The 21,844-nt window shown below is 30.8% G+C and overlaps 2 protein-coding genes across 3 annotated transcripts; both read left to right on the top strand.

The window, feature by feature from the left end:
- The first annotated feature begins 269 nt into the window (after positions 1–269).
- Positions 270–12,986, top strand: LOC113555286. The gene is made up of 12 exons (XM_028188679.1): positions 270–700; positions 4,197–4,397; positions 4,460–4,618; positions 4,848–4,967; positions 5,053–5,260; positions 5,345–5,492; positions 8,744–8,876; positions 11,139–11,339; positions 11,435–11,593; positions 12,128–12,247; positions 12,383–12,590; positions 12,715–12,986. The coding sequence occupies exons 1-12, from the start codon at positions 589–591 to the stop codon at positions 12,866–12,868; spliced, it is 1,923 nt and encodes a 640-aa protein (XP_028044480.1). The 5' UTR covers positions 270–588; the 3' UTR covers positions 12,869–12,986.
- Positions 12,987–16,643: 3,657 nt separating this feature from the next.
- Positions 16,644–21,374, top strand: LOC113550682 (retinol dehydrogenase 12-like). 2 transcript variants are annotated; one of them, XM_026952679.1, is made up of 7 exons: positions 16,644–16,714; positions 16,796–16,944; positions 19,624–19,824; positions 20,206–20,364; positions 20,432–20,551; positions 20,883–21,090; positions 21,157–21,374. In XM_026952679.1, exons 2-7 carry the CDS (start codon positions 16,833–16,835, stop codon positions 21,308–21,310), a joined length of 954 nt encoding a protein of 317 aa, XP_026808480.1. In that variant the 5' UTR covers positions 16,644–16,714; positions 16,796–16,832; the 3' UTR covers positions 21,311–21,374. The 2 variants fall into 2 exon arrangements, with proteins under 2 accessions (XP_026808480.1, XP_026808478.1); XM_026952677.1 differs by having other exon boundaries at positions 16,691–16,944.
- Positions 21,375–21,844: the final 470 nt, after the last annotated feature.

Here is a 21,844-nt window from a genome sequence, read left to right on the forward strand (position 1 = left end):
GCGGTGCTGCTGCTGTGATATAATTATGTCATAATCATTATTATTATTTCATTATTACTACAATAACAGTATGATAAATGTGTATATTTTTTAAGAAATCGAAACAATCGCAGATGCACCATGCACGCGGTATAATGATGGCGCAGTAACATGATAAAAAGACGACACACCTATCCGCCGGGCGTGGGGGGGCACCGGATAACCTTGGCGGAGGCGTCGTCGTGTGGACGATACACTTTGATGCACCTGGCCGAACTCGCGCACGCACTCGCGGCGATCGACGGGGCCCGGCCGACGTGAACGCGCGTATCGAACGATCGCCGCGGTTGTCCGCGGTAAGAGTAGTCGCCGGCAGTGTTGCTATAGTCAGGTACCCGACAGGAATAGATCGACGAACTCGGCTTCGTCACACATATCGTGCGGGTTCGATCGTCGCATTAAAAATAATATATAAGACATATTATATTGCCGTGTTTCGCAGCTGCACTGCATTCGGACGCTCGTCGTACACGGTAAATATCGCTATACGTACCATATCATAACAATTTTATTGTAACGTATACACCATCACACTCGCGCCCAGTCGAAATGTTCAGCGGCAAATGCACGAGTGCGGCCAGACTGGACGGCAAGACCGCCATCGTCACCGGTTCGAACACGGGAATCGGCAAAGTCACGGCCAAAGAATTCTACAGAATCGGTATGAATAGTTGTTATTACATGTTGTGCCGATAACAGTCGTTCAGACGCTATCGCGTTATCATTTATAGGTACAGTAGACCGCGACGCCTTCACCGCCACCAGTTGCCCCACCGGCAGTACTCTTTACCGCAATCGTTCTCGGACATTCACATATCTCGCCAATCGCAATTCCAATTACGCCGGGTCTGATGTGTTATTTCACTGTACACAGTGTCATTTACAGCGGCACCCCGCGCGATTACCGGTGATCGCTGCAAATTCGTTACGCGATTGTGTTGCTCCTCCTACCGTTCGTGTACCGTTCTGTTAAATCGACCGCACGCCGAAATGATGTTCCGTGTGGTCCGCGCTCGATTTATCATGATACGATATTGATTTTTCGAGGGTGGGTTTTACAGGGAATATAAAATAATATACGTTATATGACGTAGACACGTCACTAACAACACAAATGTGATATTCGCTACCGAAATAAAATCGCATACGAGCCCTCCTCGGGGACCACCGGACGTTTGGGACTCGCTGCACTGTATTCTCCCCTGTGTGCACGCGCGAGCGACGTCACCACAAGCACATGATTCTCGGACGAGATAACGTTGTGTTGTACGATCGAATATTCTATTTGACGACTTATTCATGCGCGCGGTGTGTAATTAATTTCAAATCTAATGTTACACCATAACGAAACGAATAAACGATAAAAGTCTTCCGACGATTTATTGCTCGTTTAAAACGCACCGTCGAAATTTAATAACACGTTAACGATACTCATTTAAATAATGTATAATAATAAAGGTACATGATACATTAATACATCTTAGGTATTGACATTTACGCTGGAATTCGGAAATTATACGTATTAGTCGTAGGGTATTACGGTATAACAGTGTAATACATCATTCAAAAGCGCATGTCGTACAAATGGACGGAAGAGCATCCTCTTCCCTTCCACTGAAAAAATTATGAATGTACTATTGATCGTAAACCATTACAACTCTTTTAAATTTAAATTCGATTCAAATGCAGTGACAACAGTTTTACAAAACTTAATTGTTATATTATAATATTATTACATTATATAATGTCGGACAGTAATAAAGCCGATATGGTATTTCTGATAAATTCGGTGGATTGTTTATCGCGATGACTGAAATAAGAGAAACAATTATAAAAACTACAATATCCGAGACGAAAATTACATAAATATTCGTTACTTTTATTTCTTATATCAATATTGGTAGACATGGCGATAAATAATAATTGATTTTTAAAGCTATTAATTTTGTTTTTATTTGTTATTGATGAATGTTTATATTAGGTAACTTATAATCGGAATTTCTATTTAACATAATGCTTTTTAATTAATAATATTATTTTTTACATGTATGAACTATATTTACTTAAATTAAGTGTCCCCTACAGTGCACCGACTTTTTTTAAATGGTTGCGGTAGAAACTTTTTCTCTTTACATTGTAAAGAAATAAGAAATGTGTACTATAGATATTAGAGTTAGATGTCAATACTTTATTTTGTATTTGATATAATTCATAATTTATTAAATTCCCCCTCCTCCTAATGAAATACCTTGGATCTGCGTTTGACATAGTTGAACGTTCAAGACTTTTACAACTCAATTCGTACTGAACATAATAACGCATTTTCTAGCCCATCGTTGTATTCGTAAAAATATATCCCACTATAAGTCATATCGCCATTGTCAAAACAGTATTATAAATTATTATAAGACTCTTATAGCAGTTGTATCTATACATTTTAATATGCATATCGTGGTATAAATAAACCACATTAAATATTTATAACGTACAATATCGATTTTTGTCTATATAATATGTACTGACCATATTATCAACCCTAAAAGTTATATAACGTATAATAATATGTTATTAGGTCCAAATCCAACGAAGACGATTAAAATAAAACACAGTGCCATTACATCATACGTATTACACCTATAAGTTTTAATAGGTATTTCATGTCATAAACAAATTAAATTCGTATTACACAGTTTATTGGCATGACTTAAGCCGTAAACTGATGTGCAACTTGTAAAAAGGATCAAAAATATATTTTACATATCTATGCTATAGTGCTATATAATTATTTTGTTTAAAAGTTACAACTGAAACATACGAGATACGAGTACACATATATTTTACAATCGTCCATTGTACAATTTTTTATTCTTTATTGTGCTTTAATAAATTAAATGTTTAATTTTTAAAATATAAATACAAGCCAAACAATTTGTTTAAACAGATAAGTTAATAATTAAAAGTTGAATTCATGGGAGTTTTCAAATGGTATGACTTTTTCAATTTCTGTCAGTGAGAAATAGCAATAAGACGAGTAGATGTGAGTACTGAGTTAAACTTTTGGATATTTCTTAGTTTTCATAAATAATCGACATTGATACATAATAATAATGCAGGTAAGTAAGTATTGAAAATGAATATGTATATATATATATATTACAAAAATTACACAATAGATGATTGTATTATGAAATGTTTACAATTAAATAATTATGTATGTACAATAATATTATATTATAATACCTATAATATTAATATTCCTATAACTTTAGAAATTCAAATATTTTTTTTTTAGTTTTATCTAGAGTCTAGATTCTAGACCAAGGCTTTGTAGAACATAATTAACAAATAATATAACATATTTTTTTATTTATAATATATATTATTCATAAATACATTATAATTGCATTATATAATAACGGATATCCTGGTTCCCGCAATAACCGGGGTGTGCGCGGTGTGTAATGCACATTCAATAGTTCACCGCATCATATTCGATAAGAGAAGCTGCTTGTTATAGCGAAGACGAGCCTAATTTACAATTATTTAGATATACTTATCAGTTAAATATATAAATATACATCACATATGTATGTTTATGTATATGATTAATAAATAATCTATAACAACTAGTTCAGTAAAATGTATAGTAAGTATTATAATATAAATTATAATACAACACAAATCAAAATACCATTTAACTTCCGATGAACTATATAATAACAGTTTATTTTTAATGTTCATGAATTAACTATTGATTTTAATTGTTACATTTTTTTAACGGCAAAATTTTCCCATGATAAAAGGTACTAGGTTAGGTTGGATCAAAATTAAAAAAAAAAATTCACATAAAATAATCAACTATAATTTATAAACTACAATGCACGTAACAGCATTTATATTTTATTATTAAGATATAATATTAAACAGTAGTACTTTACATAGGTACTATAAATTAAACAAGTTCAGCCATACCAATATATAACAATTAAAACAAATAATATCATAATATTATAAATTTACAATCAACCTATATTATATGAAAATATACTATGAGTACTTTATCCGAATGGAAGTCTATCAAAAGGACAATTTACTTTATTCTTTAATAAATATATATTTTTTAATTATTAAATTGATTAATGCAAAATTTATTTCAGGTGCTAAGGTTATTGTGGCGTGCCGGGATGTTAAAAAAGCGGAACAAGCTGTTACGGAGATAGTGGCCGATGTAAAAGGTGATAATCTCGGACAGCTGGTCGTAGAGGAATTGGATTTGGCATCTTTCGCTTCGATTAAACGCTGTGCAAAAAATATTTTGCAAAAAGAAAAAAATATTCATCTCTTAGTGAACAATGCTGGTCAGTGTGTATGTGTGTGAGATTAGATTTATAAGGGCCCAATGTAACATACGATATTGTAGGGGTAATGGCGTGCCCTAAGGGTAAAACCCAAGATGGTTTTGAAACACAATTTGGCGTGAATCACTTGGGACACTTTCTATTCACATCACTACTATTACCAAGAATCCGAAATTCAACGCCGGCTCGCATCGTTAACGTTTCATCAATGGCTCACACAAGTTAGTTTCAACGACTAATAAAAATATTGATATTGATATAGATACTAAGTGATTATTTTAGTATTGAATGCTCATTATAACGAAAAAAAATTTTTGAAAACATACTTTTCGAGATGATGAGTGTTCATTGTTAAATGAAGTACTCTTTAGGTATATATATATATATAATATAACTTATAAATTTGATGCACACATTATCTAAATTATTAATATTTTATTCTTTATGTAGGAGGTGTGATTAATTTTGAGGACATAAATTACGATGCAAATTACTCATCCTTGGTATCTTACAGTCAAAGTAAACTTGCCAATGTGCTATTTTCAAAAGAACTGTCTAAAAGGCTCGAAGGTAAAATACGCACAAATTTGTTTGGTTGATTTCGTGGGCAAACAGTAGACGTAATAATAATAATACTGACACTTATTACATGTAGGTACCGGAGTACATGTGTACAGTCTACACCCCGGCATTGTACAAACCGAATTAGGCAGGACGATCGACCAAGTGTACTTTCCTGGAATGCGATTCCTGGCCCGTTTGTTTCTCTATCCGTGGTTAAAGACCCCAGAACAAGGAGCTCAGACTACTTTACATTGTTCGATAGACGAAAAAGCTGGAGAAGAAAATGGTCTCTACTACAGGTTTGATATTATTATGATGCCCGGATTTGTATGATACTTATCATTGAATTTAAAAATAATACATATTATACTGTTACGTTTTAGCGATTGTAAGGTAAAAGAACCATCAGCTTTAGCCAAAGACCCAGAGTTGGCCAAAAAACTATGGGATAAAAGTATTGAGATGGTGGGCTTAAAGGATTACGACATGTTCAACTGCGAAGACACGTTGCCTGAACCCTTAAAAGACATCTGAACAAATATTTCTAATTTTTAATAATTTATATTTTATTTTTATATAATTATTTTTTATCTATACTTATAATTTTATACATATCCAAGCATAAATTTACATTTTTATAATAAATTAATTTTTTAACTACAAAATTTTTATTAATTTAACTGTTTTTATCATACATCTCAATTTTTAAATTCAGAATTGATTGATTAGTACAATATATTGGTTTTGCAATGATGTGTATGTTTATTTTAATTGTATTGTGTGAGTCATTAGGCATACATTATTGGAGCTGTATTATAAATACTTCAATCTTTAACTTTTAATTAATTTAAAAATTAATTGTAAGCTTTTTATTGTATGAACCTATTCACACATTGTAATTCATAAGTTTGTAGCAATTAATAGCTAGCGATATTTTATAAAATAATATTGTAATGTATAATGTGATTTATTTAGGCAAAAAATAGTTCAACCTACTGTGTCACTATAATAGAAAAATTAATTATTAATAGCAATATTAATATAGAATAGAATAAACAGTTAAAAAATATAAACAATATAAAAAGCATGTTTATGAGCTTGTCAATAATAATAATATAATATAAGTCATAGAAATGTTATATATTGAGTAATCTACTGATCTCGTTCGTTTAATTTCTTCTAACTTATTTATTGGAACATACTATTAACATTTTTTTGTAAATTTCATTTTTCTTAAAAGTTCAAAAAATTGCCTATACTTAACCCCTTTAATTAAACATTAAACTAAGAAATCTATCAGCTCATAAGTTAAGGAAGAGCCTGTATACTAGGTTTTATGTATTATACGGAAATGTATTTAACTATAACTCATTTTTACAAATTCTACAGTACACATCTAATCATCCAAACATCTTTATGGTTTTTGAAAAAAAAATATTATGCAATCAAGTACTTGTACAAGACTTATTAAGATTAAGAAGTACTCTTTCAAATAACCATTGACTTTTATAGAAAAATAAATATTCATTATAAATACAATGGTTAATTAAAAGAACCCTAAATTAATAATTTGAATTTATAAAAAAAATTAAAAAAAGTTTTTACCTGCACCATAATATGAAACGACATAACATAATCAGAAAAAAAACGCATTAAAAAAATAAAACACAATTTTTAAATTTCCTGTATTAACGATGCTACAAAATAGCAACAACAAATCCTAAAAATAAATCACTTATAACTCATGCAGTCATGCCTATATAAAAACGGAAAGACAAATTCTGTTTAGAATGATATCGAACTATAATACTATATATTATAAAATTTTATATTTTTATTTAGTATCTATGCGCCCGTAAAAAACCTGAGCTACAATTCGTATGTACTATAAAAAAATCTTGGTTGTACTTAGCATGAAAGTATGAACTAAACCCAAAAATGGTAGACACAAATATTGTGGAATTCTGATCTCTGAGCACAACCGAGCCATATATTCTATCATAAAACGATCTAAAAGACAAAAATACGTCACGTAATCTTCAATGTATTTTAAGAAATATACATAAGCAATTCAGCAGTTATTAAACAATGAATATATTATGCAACGGAAGTATTTAAGTGTATCAACTATAAATTATAATGTAATGTAAAATAAGTCTTATATTATGTTGTTATAACGTTTTTCTCATAATGGTGTTTTTAAACAACAATAACCAGTATCCGATGTTTATGTATTGTATTATGTTGTGTAAACGATAATTGTACGTACTGACTTATCTATTTTATACATACAACTTATTAATTAAAATCCATTTATAGATGTAGATACACGTCTTCAAATATTATAGTCATTAATTTCGCAAGAAATCAAAATCCATACTTGATTTACACTAAAAATCCTTCTTGCATTATTTATTTGTCGAATGAAAACCACTTCCACTATAAATTGTCACCTCACACGACAGTTGGTACTTGGTAGATATAAATAGATTAGGTTAGGTCATTATCAGTGGACTCGCGGGATAGGAGTTCATAGACATTAGCGTTATACGCTCATTATACGCAAATCATTTCAGCTTTTTGTCTGTTCAGAGTGAAGAGCACAAACTACATGCAATGGTATAGCGTAGATATTGCGTATTAATGTATCGCTATGAAAAACGCCGCGGCGACAACTGTCCAGCGGTGTCCGCGTACACCGCCTGTCGTAAAATTAAATGTTAAATAATAAGGATACCGCGTTCGCGAGGTCGTACACGTGTGACGAAATATTGATAAAAAAATAAATAATAATATTCTGGCAGTAACAACGCGACAGTGCAACTACAGAGCGTATAATAAAAACTCGGGGCGAGGTATGAGAACGAATACATAAAAAGAAAATACCGGTCGTCCGTGCGAAGAACCTAACCGACGAAACTATGCGGCGGCGCGCGCGCACTCGTACGCGCGTTCTGTGAGTGTAATACATTATGATATATTATCATCGCACAATATTAATTCATATTCATATTGGTGTATCGCGTATAACAATAATATGGTTATTAATATTTTACTGTGCGTCAATGACGATTCGGAACGATAACCGACGTGTATCTGCAGCGGCACGGTGTCCACCCGGTTCAGGTCGTGTTGGCATACCTCACAGCGTTATACCTGCAACCCGCTTTCTGCATCGTAGTGATGTCGTACGCAGTAGTAGTAGTTCTAATAAACCGTAACTGAGGCCGCTGACTATATCAGTTTATTAGCCGAGTGGACGGCGTACCTGCTACACGGCTGCGACTACGAACTACTGCTGCTGTTGCTGTCGAGTGTCGAGACCGTTATCCGGGGATACCTGTATAATAGCTAGCCGAGCTATACGTCCTGCATCGACGGTCGTCGTCAACAGTCGTGCGCTCACACACCGCGACGTTATTACTACTATTAGGTAATAATAATAATAATAATATAATATATATTATTAAATCGTATACATGCTTTGTGCGTATATTAAAATAATCGCGTAGAAAACCGCATACTATTGTACACACACACACACACACACACACACACACATATCTTGTACACACTACAGAGTAACATATCGGAATAATGTGATGATTTTATTCTAAAATCGCATTTAAACGACTCATATTTATGATACACTCTGTGCGCACATACACACATACATATTATATATAATTTAGAACGTATATAACTTATAACAATCATAGTCACGCAGTTGCCTGTGTGTAAATGTGTTTGGACGTTTATTAAAATATAATATCTACGTATAGGCACACCGTGACTTGGGCGTAATGTTCAGCAGTAAATGCAAGAGCAAGGCCAGGCTGGACGGCAAGACGGCCATCGTCACCGGTTCGAACACGGGCATCGGCAAAGTAACCGCAGGAGAATTTTATAGACTAGGTGAGCACACTTATAACGTTATATTGACTTATAACTATGGGTACACTTATGTGATGATTATATACATAGCTACATGAAGGTGACCGGCACTCATCGTGGTCACAAATCAGCGTTTCAAATTTTAGGGGGAGGGTAGAACGCTTTCGGTCGGAAACATCCGCATTATCCATATAGTGTGCACATTAGCCGTCGATGGATGATGTAATAACTATCGAAAGAATAACACGTATAAAAAACGTCCATTGATTTTTTACAATCATGCGTATAATAGTATATTAGTATGGTTTTTTTTTTTTTTTTGATATAATAACTAGGGCTAGGTTCATGTTCTGTTGTTAACTTGAATATATAATAAAAATATATCCTCTTGAGATGTGGTCGGGGTCATAAAATTGTTATTTCACTAGAAACAAATGTAAATGTTTGTGAGCTCCAGAGTCCAGGTACCAGGTGTATTATGTTACTCGAAATATTCTGTATCAAATCTATAAACAAAACACCGGGAAAATACGTAAATGCTCTGCTTTAGAGTAGGTGTTGGGTGTACCTCAACATTGAGTAAATCACTGTGACGGATGAGTAATTTTTCGATTAAATGATAAATGATTGTAGGTATTAGACGAAAAACGATTTTGAGCAGTTAATCGCCTTATACGTATGTCAACAAAATTAATCGTGATTTCTACGAATTTCATTAGAATTTTAAATTCAAACCCTTACACAATATTAATGTGATATTATGCTTAACTTTTCATTTAATTAATGTAATGAAAACTTATGAGGAATCTTATACTAAATTTTCAAATGTATTTACTTACAAACTAAAATGTTATTATATATCAGCTTAATAAAAAATAAAATGTCTATAAATAGTTGAAAAAGAATTAAAATATTTATAAAACTGCATTAAGCATTGAAAATGTATTCATAAATATTTTTTGGAAATTTTAAATCCCTATTATTCATTTTTAAGCTACAACAACAAATCAAAGTCAATTTTGTAAAAATGCGTTTTATTTTAAAAAATAATTTTGAATTTTGATCTCCCAAAGTACAAAATAAATCAAATTAACTATACCACCTCTCTTTAATTTCATGATTAGAACAATTTTTTCTAGAAAAAGTATCTTTGCGCAAAAAGAAACATATTAGACTTTCATCATTAAAATTCAATACATTTATTGTTTCCATAAGAATCGAATTATTATACTGTGAAGTTATTAATTTTTTTGTATTATGGTTATATTATTTATATTAACCATAAGAGTAGCTAAAATTACTATAACTGTAATAAACTGGGTAATATAAACATTTATCACTTCATGCCTTCATAGAAGTTTTTTTCCACGACTCATGTCCAAAGTTGTCGAATAATGGAATGTGAACATTATCCGGATAACGGTCGATAAAGCATTTTCCTTCGGCCAAAAAGCTTAACAATTCAGTATAAGAACACTTTTTGAAAAAAAATGTAAAAAAACAAGTTAAAAATACAATTTTTTTTGTACACATTTTAAGTTTAAATTTGGATTAAATTATTAATTTAAACGATTAAACGAAAAATAACAGTTTTAATTATTTTGTTATAGTTCATAAGTATTATTCGCGGAGACTTGAACTTTTACGCTAATACGCTATTATTATGTTATATACATAATATAATAACATGTTTAAATGTTTTCCATCTTCTAATTACATTATTAATAGTTAAATAAACTCCTTTTAATAGCAAATATATATGTCATAAAATTACTTAGTATAGTATAAGCTAACAGAACGTCTTCACTCAGAATTGTAAATAAATAAATTAAATTAATTCAAATTTAATGTACAAATGACAGACTACTATGACTTACTAAATTACAAAGTACACCAATATATACTATAAAATACAACGTTTGCTGATTTTTAATATTCAATAATGTATACTTAAAGCCGTTAAAGGTACAATTTGCAACCAAAAAATATGCTGTACATATTAAACGATTTAATTTTTTCTCTTATAAAAAAATGTTGACCGGAAAAATTACTTATGATAGAAAAATCATATAATTTGTTAATATATATTAATACATTAAACGTATACACAAAGGACAAAAGAATTACATGAATAGGTAAAAATGTAGATACTTACTACCATAATATTAAAATGAAAAGTTGTATATAATATGACAATAATTTAAAATAAAATAATTATAATTATATAAAGTTTAATTTATAAGTAAATATTATATTATAAAATATCTAAAATGATGGTTTCAGGTGCAAAGGTCATATTGGCGTGCCGGGACGTTAAAAAAGCGGAACAGGCCGTGACGGAAATTGTAGCTGAAGTACAGGGCGACGGTCTCGGGCAATTGATCATAGAGGAATTGGATTTGGCATCATTCGCTTCAATTAAACGCTGTACTAAAAGTATTTTACAAAAAGAAAAACAAATTCACCTGCTAGTGAACAATGCCGGTCAGTTCGATGCACGATACGTGTTTGAGAGTTTAATACTTTTATATATAAGTTGTAGGACTTACGATGAAATGTAACTTAAACGAATATTATAGGCGTCATGACGTGCCCTAAGGGTAAAACCGAAGATGGTTTCGAACTTCAGTTTGGCATTAATCATTTGGGACACTTACTATTCACATTGCTTCTGTTACCAAGAATCCGAAGTTCAGCACCAGCTCGCATTGTAATCGTGTCGTCTCTGGCACATATATGTAAGTACAGTTGAAGTAGATAAAATATCGCATAATAATCTTAAAAAATTCATAGGATATGACTTACGATAATTTTAAAGGCAGAGGTGTCAAATGTCAATGTGTCTATCTTTATATTGTTTCAATTCAGTTAAAATTTAAAAAAATCAAACAAATTCACATAACCACACTCTTATCAATGTTTTAAACATTTATTTTTCTTTTTAACATACTTATATATTGCTTATTGCTGTGCAATGAAAAATAATACTTATATAAAACATGCAAACGATGGCAATAAACAAACTTATGAATAGTTCAACGAAAAATCAAAAATTATATTCAGCTTAAATAAATGTCGCTTTAAAAAATAACATATTTTTGTATCTCAGATGTGACGGGTTAGCATCCATTATCTCCGAGAATATCTTCCAAAGTAGAATACAATTTTAAATTCATAACAAAATAATTGCAATATCTCATATATAAAATAATAATATATTCGTAAAAACGTGCAAAAAATTTCTCTAAAAAAACTAATTTTTTTTTTTCTAGTCGGTTCAATTAATTTCAAGGACATCAACCACGACTCAAATTATTCACCCGCTATTGCTTACAGCCAAAGTAAACTGGCTAACGTGTTGTTTTCGAAAGAACTATCGCGAAAACTTGAAGGTAATTATATATTAAACTTATGAAATCTCTTACCACGTATTATTATGTCCTACTACAGTGGTTGAGTGATTGCTATATAGCATATACGAATACAATATAATACGTGATGTGACGATGGTAAATAAATTTATTCAGGGACCGGAGTTCATGTGTACAGCTTGCATCCCGGTATTGTACGCACCGAATTAACCAGAACACTCGACCAAGTATACTTTCCGGGTATGTGGTTCTTGGGTCGTATCTTCCTTTATCCGTGGGTCAAGAATCCGAAGCAAGGAGCTCAGACCACTTTATACTGTTCGATAGACGAAAAATCTGGAGCAGAGACCGGACTGTATTACAGGTATTTGATAGAAGTTATTACTTATTACTTATTACTAAGTGCTGAATTTTAATGGCATTTAAATCTCTGTATTTATATAATGGACATTTATGAATATATACTACCTAATCTGTGTGTTTTGTAGCGATTGTAAGGTAAAAGAACCGTCAGCGTCAGCCAGAGACCCGGAGTTAGCGAAGAAACTTTGGGAAACTAGTATAGAAATGGTCGGCTTAAAGGATTATGACATGTTCAACTGCAGTGGAGACACGCTCCCCGAACCTTTAAAAGACGTTTGAACGGAAAATTTTGCTCGTTTTTTATTAATAATATAAATGGTTTTGTTTTATTTTTTTTTAAACATAACTTTTAATCTATTTTTATTTTTATAATAAAGGAATTTTTTTTTATCGAACATATTATAATTATATTTTATATTACTTCAATAACAGATGGAGTTATGTTTGTAAACAAGTTCATAATATATAGCTTACAACAGAGGTCATCAATTAATTTTTATTGAAATCTGGAAAATTAAAAATGACTAAAAAATATTCTTGTCAAAACTTTATAATAAATTAATTACACAATCTAATTGACATATTTTGACGATCCTAGTGCTTTCGACTAGTTTTCGACTGTTGGTTTACAATACAGTTGTCAGTTATCCTTATTTGTTTTGACAGATTCTTCAAGTGGCTTTCCCTGCCACCGCAATCGTTTATTTTGAAAACAAAATAATTTTAACATGTATGCCTTGAAGCACATATCTGGCCTTCGGCCCATAGATAATATAATTATTTTACAATAAACAAATAATTAATCATCGTCGTCGTCTTCTTCGTTTATTCTTTTAAGTAGTTATCTATTTAATTATTGGTATCTGTATGAATATTAAACATAAATACGTTCATCACGCTAACCGGCCTAGCGGCCTAATATAATTAATTTATTACTTGTATATATTTCTTACAAAAATATGGTTTACTGAAATTAATAATTATTGTAAAAGTATTAAAATAACCTATTCGATGCGTTGACCCCGCTCGTCCAGTTCGATTTTTTGTTCTCTCAGTGGTTACTGGTTACTCAAAACCACAGTGCCGCAACTACTAAGATTTATAATAATTATACTAGTTGACAACTAGTAAATAAATAAAGTACTGTTCGAACGTAACTAACTAAACATTTTTTTAGTAAGTGGGTCTAACACCAGCATTTTTCCGCATAACATGAAATATAGATCGGCGCCACTGCTAGTTGTATCACTCAGCCTGTCAGCCCTCGGAGATAACTAAAACCGAAATGGACAATCCTTCTACGGCGGATAGTACTAAGTAACTTATCTATAACCTAGTCCTTTGCAAATAGAAATAAACGAAAATAGTATGTGGTTATGGTTTTAATATTATTAATATCGGATAAACCATTCTAAACTCTGTTGCTGTTTCAATTTACTATCCAAACCTTCCTTGAATCGTTAATTTTAATTGAGTATTGTTTTAGTAAATAAACACTTTGTCACTTAGATAATATAATTTAGCTTTTATTTAATTTAACATTGATAAAGAATAGCTTTATTAGCCTGAATAACAAAACATAATACAATACAGAAAATTATAATTATCATTTTAACTCACGAAATGTCTTTATAGGTACGCCCAAAATGAATTGTAAATAACAGTTTTGTACTAGAATTTAGACTCTCTTAGTACGATGAGGAACATGTGAGTTCACATTAATGAATAATGATACATAAATATCAAATCCTCGGAGAGACGAGTTTCATTGAACCAAAAGTGAGACTATCAAATATTATACGTACCTATAAAAATACTTGTTTGGTTGAGATGTAGTCGTATTACACAACATTATACGAACGATTTGATTAGACCTTTCTAGTGGGAGTTGGGATCATGGCTTTTTCAATTTTAAAAACAATTTAAGCTGCTCCCATGCGAATAATGATAATAAAATTAACAAATTTAAATTATCTACTACAGACGCGGCTGTCTTGAATAATAACCAGCGAGACTGGATAGAGCGATGAAATAAAAAAATGTTGGATTGTCGTTAATATTTGGCTCACCTTCTGAGCTATAGTGACCGTTGATCGTCAATTGCCCTCAAGTTTCTTTTATACTGACAGCGACCTCTTTTAAAGGACAAATTTGAAAAATAAAAGTTTGTATCTCCACCCTTCGCGGGATAATTCTTGAATAGAAAGAAAAATCTCAATCATTTAAAAATATGATAATTTAAAATTTAAAAAAGATAGATTTTGAATAACTGCATTTTTGTAAAAAAAAAAAAGGATAAGCATACTTAGAAAATCATTCTATACATTGGATTCGATATTTAAATAAAATATATAGATATCTATAATTTTTCAATTACATTTTTTTTTTGCTCAGATGGTATAATTTTTTAAATTAACTTTTTTTTTATATAAGTTTTTAAAGTAGTCGACAGGCTATACTCTGGCTGTCCTGTACACACGCTTATATGTTGGCATAAATGAACGAATTATTTTTATTAAAATTCTTCTATTTATACATAATCTTTAATTGTGGAATGGTAGCAATACGTGTGATTGCAGACATTTCGGTCACTTTTTGAAATTCGAAATAACACAGCAATAGTACAGTATAATCACATTTATTAATAGTATCGTTTCTAATTCGCCAACCAAGAGCTATCACAAACAACAAAATTATATGTTTCCAGTCGGGTTAATAAAACCTATAGGTAGTGGACAGCGGTACGGCGTAAAAAACACGCATCTGAGTGCTATTAAACTTTATTAATCTACCAATCTACAGCTAATTTTTGACTTAAAAGTGTATATAAAATGTTATTTTTTGATATTAAATCAGTTCATTCAGATATTAAGAGGATATACCTAAAAATTGTTTAAACCATTTACCGTGAAAAAGGACTTGGAAAAAATCGAATAAATAAAAAGTTCGACACAGACTATATTTTCCTTTATTACTTAATAGCTACTTCGAGTGATTCTCATTCACTCACGATTTTTCAACATTATAATCTCGTGATAATCACGCTTAATAACCCATAGGACGTACATATACCCGGTTTTTCAGGGGTATAATATAGGCAATTTTAATGAATATAGATAACTATAAAATCTTATGGGTTGCGTGGACAATCACTAAACATTTAATGAATAAATAGTGAGCTAATGGCTCCTCAAACATGATTCAGTAGCCGATGAATGGATCATTAAATTCTATTGGGCTATTAAATTAATCAATTCTTCGTGCAACCCGGCATAAATTTATTGAAATACTAGTTCAAAGTAACTTACAATTTATTATACATTAGTTTAATGTCAGTACCATTGTTAGTTGTTGCGTGATTATTAAATGATAATTAAACTATTTATGGGTGTGTAATGGCCGTTCTCTTAAAGCTAACCACACAAAATTGGTACTTCCGGACGCAAATTCACATTATTGTTCGTTTTTAAGACGGATCACGGATACATCCACGGGTGTGACATAGTGTTGTATGCATAGAGTATAGACCTTATATTAGAAATTTAGAAGGTCTATGCCGTCTATGGTCGTATGTAATCAAACGTCGTTCATGATGCGACCCACAGAGTTTTTATTAAACAATTAATTCCTCTAAATGGCATTATCTATATCCGTAAGACCGTAACTATTATACTCTCTTGTCGGCGTATCGTCAAGCGTGGTGGCTTAAAGTTCATGTATTTTTCTTCATTTAGGACAAAAAAAAACAACAACATTTTTGTTTAAAAATATGTTGCGACTAAATATATTTATAAAACTATAAAAACTGTTTTACATAATATAATATTTTAATTTAGTTGTAAAATATTTTGATATGTACTCTTTTTAGTATTGGTTGTACCTACAGAGTACAGGTAGGTCCTGGGTATATACTATAATAATGTATTGTGTTATTTAATAATGTATTATATTTGATTAAATATAAGCGATGACAGATGTGACATATTGCTATTATCATTACATTTATCTGCTTTATTATTATTACTACTATTGAGTCAGCTGTTGACTATTTCGACGAAGGGCACGCGTAAACGCGTAGTTTAATATAGTTATGCAGTGTTCTTACAGATGTTTACGCACCTACACGTGCGTGTATAATAATTATAATATATTTACGATTTAACTGTTCATAATATTGTTATTATCTAATTCTATTTTCTATACTAGATAGTTTATTGTCAGTCGCGGGGTTCACGACATAAAAATGTTTAGCGGCAAATGTACCAGCTCAGTCAGGCTGGACGGCAAGACCACCATCATTACAGGTGCGAACACGGGCATCGGCAAAGTCACAGCCAAGCAGTTTTACACACTCGGTGAGTTTTTTTATAATTTATTCTTACCTATAACTTATAAGATAACAATATTATACTAGTACCCATATATTATGAAAAGGTAGTGCAGCTTAGATACATGTCGTAGGTTAGGCTTAGGTTTAAAGCTGGCAAAAATTTTCATAGAGCCATGCAAATTGTGGTGGAACGCGAATACTTCAATTATACCATTACCATTAGATATTGGTCATACTTTCAGAATACCTTTTTAAATGTTTAACAGTTACTGAATCGTCGTGTACTATAACTTAATGCTCACCGGGTTAGATAAGGTAAAAACTAAAAAGTACATAAGAGCGTATAGCGAGTAGATGCAATTAACAAAATTAGTTGAGTTTCACTAGCGAGTTAAAAACAAACAACAGCAATTTTACAATTTTAAATTTTAAAATCTTATTTGTATAAATGATTTACTTTAACTAGTTTAACCTTTAACCTATAACAATTTCAAATTATTCATTCTACTTGCAAATGCATGTACTCTGCTACACCTTTAACCTGTGATCTTAAAACACTACCCTTAACTCTTAGTTATTAGTTTTGAATCAAAACGTTTAGACGCATTTCATAAGCTTCTAAAATATAACTTAGAATATTGTATTTACATCAGTTCAACCGGTCAACGACCCGATTCGTGTAGTAGGTATAGGAATTTCCCAAGGTAAATTAACTACTCAGATTCTACTCTAAAATACCTATAACAAGACAGATCCAAAGCGATAATATTGAGGAAGATGGCTTTACTTGAATGTACACGTGACACATACATTATACCTTATATATTTTACCTTTTGGAACCCGTAAAAATGTTTCAATTTTAATTTAGAACATGATCCCTGGAAACAAATTGGATCTAATCAATATTTCGTGAGGTCAAAAGAAAAAAATACCCCGTACTATTTAAAATAACCAGGAAAACAAAAAAGTAAGAGAAAACCAAAATATTTATGATTTTTTTTTTTATTAAAAATTAATTATTTTATACTTGAATTTTTTACCATATATTTATATTATAATTTTCTTGAAATAATATTATTTTCAACATACTTTATGCAGTTACCTATACTCTATAGACATTTGAAATTTTTTATCGTTTTTCAATTTATGTACTTCATTTTTGTTATAGACTATAAACTATATTAATACAACTCGTAAAACATAAATCAGGAATATTTTCTTGTACAATGGTTTATTATTGGATTCAAATTGAAGTTCTAACATACCCATCACAGTTACTTACTAAACGATAAAGTACACGCTTAACACTTATGTACAGCAAAGCGATTTCCACCATTTTTTTTTATTACAACATTAATTATTATTTTAACAGAAAACTGTAAAAAATGAAATGCTATAGTCCGATTGCGTTTCTTCTAGTTGAATTGACTATTGAACACACATTTAGGTGCATATAAAACATTTAATATTTACGAAATATAGATAATACGTGTTAATGTATATTGTACGCTACATTCTAAAATCTGCCATCCACGGGTAATACCCCCATCACTGTAATATTTTCCAAATATCAACGATGTCCAAAATTTAAAATTTATATCTATAAATCTATAAAATATTCAATATCGATAACCGTTGGTAACATCAACCCCTTTAACGAGCTTTATCATTTTTTACCTAAACAATGTCGAAATCATTTATATTTAGCCGGAGAAGGGCCGGATTATTCGAGAGGTACGTATTTAAATCGGTTAACTAACATTTTACTTTAAATTTTATTAAATAAATCGAGTAGCATATTGTATATTAGTAATAATCTAAAATTGTATAACATTAAATAAAAGCATTTAGGTAGGTATGAAATAGAAGAAACAAAATATTTTATATTAAATGGTATCCGAATTAAGTCCCATACTCAACATCGTAATTTTAATTCATTTTTACTGTGATTGTTTTATGAAATTAATTTCTGGGTTTATTTTTGTTTATATTATATTAAATTAAAATATACAAAAAAAACCAAGTCCTAGATAAATGTGACTAATAGTTATAATAAATGATTAACAACATTTACATTGATATTAAATATTATAAATAGATCAATTACAAATATGTCTATAAGTAATATAATATTTTGAGTAAAAGTATTAACATTTTTACTAGAAACTTATACTTAATTTGTATTTGTGTGTTAATTACAATAATTCAAAATTGTATGTTCTAACCAATTTTTTATAAGGCCATATTATAAATTATAATATTTAAGTAATAATTTATTGTAATTGTGAAACAATACAGTCATACCCTGCGAAACAATCCGAGACTTAATTTGGAACTACGCCGTACAGAACAAATAGAACAATAATATAGCCATATATAGATACCTAATAATAAACATAAACAGCTATAACGCGAACAAATCGAACAATAGTATAATAAATTATAATATACATTATAAATAATTAAAATACATATTTTTTCATAAAAGCATTAAGTACCTAGACACTGTATGATCAACAAATCTTAATAACAAATAATACAATACAATCAGATATAGTTGATAATCGCGTAGGTAAGTTTAAGTCTTATTAAAATCTGATAACACATTTTTTTTTCATCGCGAATGTCGAATGATTTGAATGTAATTAGTACAAGTTTCGAATGAATTACCTATTATATCTATCACTATATACAAAATTGCAGGTGCAAAGGTCATATTGGCATGCCGGAACGTCGGAAAAGCAGAACAGGCCGTATCGGATATCATGGCTGAAGTAAAAGGCGACGGCCTAGGACAACTGGTTGTGGAGGAATTGGATTTAGCGTCTTTCGTGTCGATCAAACGTTGCGCAAAAAGAATTTTACAAAATGAAAAACAAATTCACGTGCTGGTGAATAACGCCGGTCAGTACCTAGTACACGCCTATTCAAATCTGCTTCTTGTGCAATTACGGGGCCTCAATGCAAGCTTAGGTTAAGGGATTAGCCATGTAGTCGTTCATATACACTTGCTCCTATCAGTATAAACATTGTTAATAGTTTTCATAATTTCATTATTATTTATTTTTATTTATTGTATTTACATATGCCAATAATGAAACCTAAATTATCCTAATTATGACGATTTTTATTTAAAATTACCTTTTTAAAGAGGGATACGTAGTGGAATTAGCCAATTGTACAGCTCTTCTCTATAGCGTATAAGTGTAGTTAGAGTACCTACTTAGCCTAACAAGTAATAAGTAATACTTAGTTACCTATACAGATATTATTTTTCTATTGCAGGCGTAATGACTTGTCCTAAAGGGAAAACCCAAGACGGTTTCGAAACTCAATTTGGCGTAAATCACTTGGGACACTTTCTATTCACGTCTCTCCTTTTGCCAAGAATCCGAAACTCGACACCCAGCCGCATCATTAACGTGTCGTCAATGGCGCATGCGAGTCAGTTTCAAAAATCGAGTTCGTCTCGTCTATAAAAAAAAAACGTTCAGCATTTTTTTATTTTAAGGAGGTTCGATCAATTTTGAAGACATCAACTCCGATAAAAATTACTCGGCTATTGCGGCTTACAGTCAAAGTAAACTAGCTAATGTGCTTTTCTCGAAAGAACTAGCGCGTAGACTTGAAGGTACGTACAACACTACAACGTATACATCATAGTACATATATATACATTCGTAGAATCTAACACGTTTAAGTCACTGATAAAGTGACAACAATAATAAAGATTACAAAATACACATATAAAATGTCGATTCTTTTAAAATCATTTCTCGGTAATTATATGCGTTCATAAAATATAATTTTTATATAGAGCATGAAAAAATTACAATTTTTTTTTCAAAATGCATTAATGCTTCAAATTTATGTATGTAAAAAAATAATTTAAAAAACATTAATTTACCGTTAAAAAGGCTGTATGCAATTATTATCATGTACCTTTAACATATGTTATTAAGGGACCGGAGTTCACGTATATAGTCTACATCCAGGAATCGTGAACACCGAATTGGCCAGAACAGTAGATCAAGTGTACTTCCCAGGTATGTGGTTGTTGGGTCGAGTTATTCTCTTTCCATGGGTAAAGACTCCAGAACAAGGAGCTCAGACCACTTTGCACTGTTCAATAGACGAAAAAGCCGGGGAGGAAACTGGACTTTATTACAGGTATGTTGTTTCTAGAACTAATGTATTTTTTTTAAATATTTATTTCTACAAAACTGTGTGTTTTAGCGATTGCAAGGTAAAAGAACCATCGGCATCAGCGAAAGACCCGGAGCTAGCGAAAAAACTTTGGGTAAAAAGCATGGAAATGGTCGGCTTAAATAATTACGACATGTTCAACTGCAGCGGAAACACGCTCCCCGAACCATTGAAAAATGTTTGAATCGTGAACGCTAACGTGTATTTTTTAAATTGTTATTTTTTTAATATAATATTTTTTATTTCTATTGCCGTGGTTTTACATTAGTATAATTATTGTATAACAACTGAGTGTTGACTGACGAAAGTATTTATCGCAGTTTTAGTAGTCAAAAATAATTTAATATCGATATAAAACGAATTTTTGTTAATAATTATTACTGTTTTATAATATTAAAACATGAACGAGTTACAAAAAAACCAACAAGTGAGCCCCAAAACTGTTTTTATCTGGTGACGACTTTTGTGTTCATGCTATAGTAACAGTCGTTTTAGAAATATCTAAAAATAATTTTTTTTAATGAGGTTGTTTATTTTTTACTTGTATGTCTGTCTAACATATTTGTGTGGCGAAAAAATAATGCATAGGTATACCCACTGTTAAATGTTTTGATTTATCTCTTGACTCGTGAGACATAATTGCCTGAGATGAACTAGTTACAAATGCCTACTGCCGCGATTGTGGGTCATGCACATATGGCATAACTTATTTAATATT

This window comes from Rhopalosiphum maidis, chromosome 4, assembly GCF_003676215.2.
Source record: "Rhopalosiphum maidis isolate BTI-1 chromosome 4, ASM367621v3, whole genome shotgun sequence".
NCBI lineage: Eukaryota > Metazoa > Arthropoda > Insecta > Hemiptera > Aphididae > Rhopalosiphum > Rhopalosiphum maidis.

What these genes read in the sequence shown, in the direction of transcription:
- LOC113555286 (XM_028188679.1), top strand. Translation starts at nt 589, where the DNA reads ATGTTCAGCGGCAAATGCACGAGTGCGGCCAGACTGGACGGCAAGACC. An exon ending in CCTGCTAGTGAACAATGCCG is followed by an intron (nt 11,340 to 11,434) that starts GTCAGTTCGATG and finishes CGAATATTATAG; the next exon opens with GCGTCATGACGTGCCCTAAG. An exon ending in GAGACCGGACTGTATTACAG is followed by an intron (nt 12,591 to 12,714) that starts GTATTTGATAGA and finishes TGTGTTTTGTAG; the next exon opens with CGATTGTAAGGTAAAAGAAC.
- LOC113550682 (XM_026952679.1), top strand. Translation starts at nt 16,833, where the DNA reads ATGTTTAGCGGCAAATGTACCAGCTCAGTCAGGCTGGACGGCAAGACC. An exon ending in GTCGTCAATGGCGCATGCGA is followed by an intron (nt 20,365 to 20,431) that starts GTCAGTTTCAAA and finishes TTTTATTTTAAG; the next exon opens with GAGGTTCGATCAATTTTGAA. An exon ending in ACTAGCGCGTAGACTTGAAG is followed by an intron (nt 20,552 to 20,882) that starts GTACGTACAACA and finishes TATGTTATTAAG; the next exon opens with GGACCGGAGTTCACGTATAT.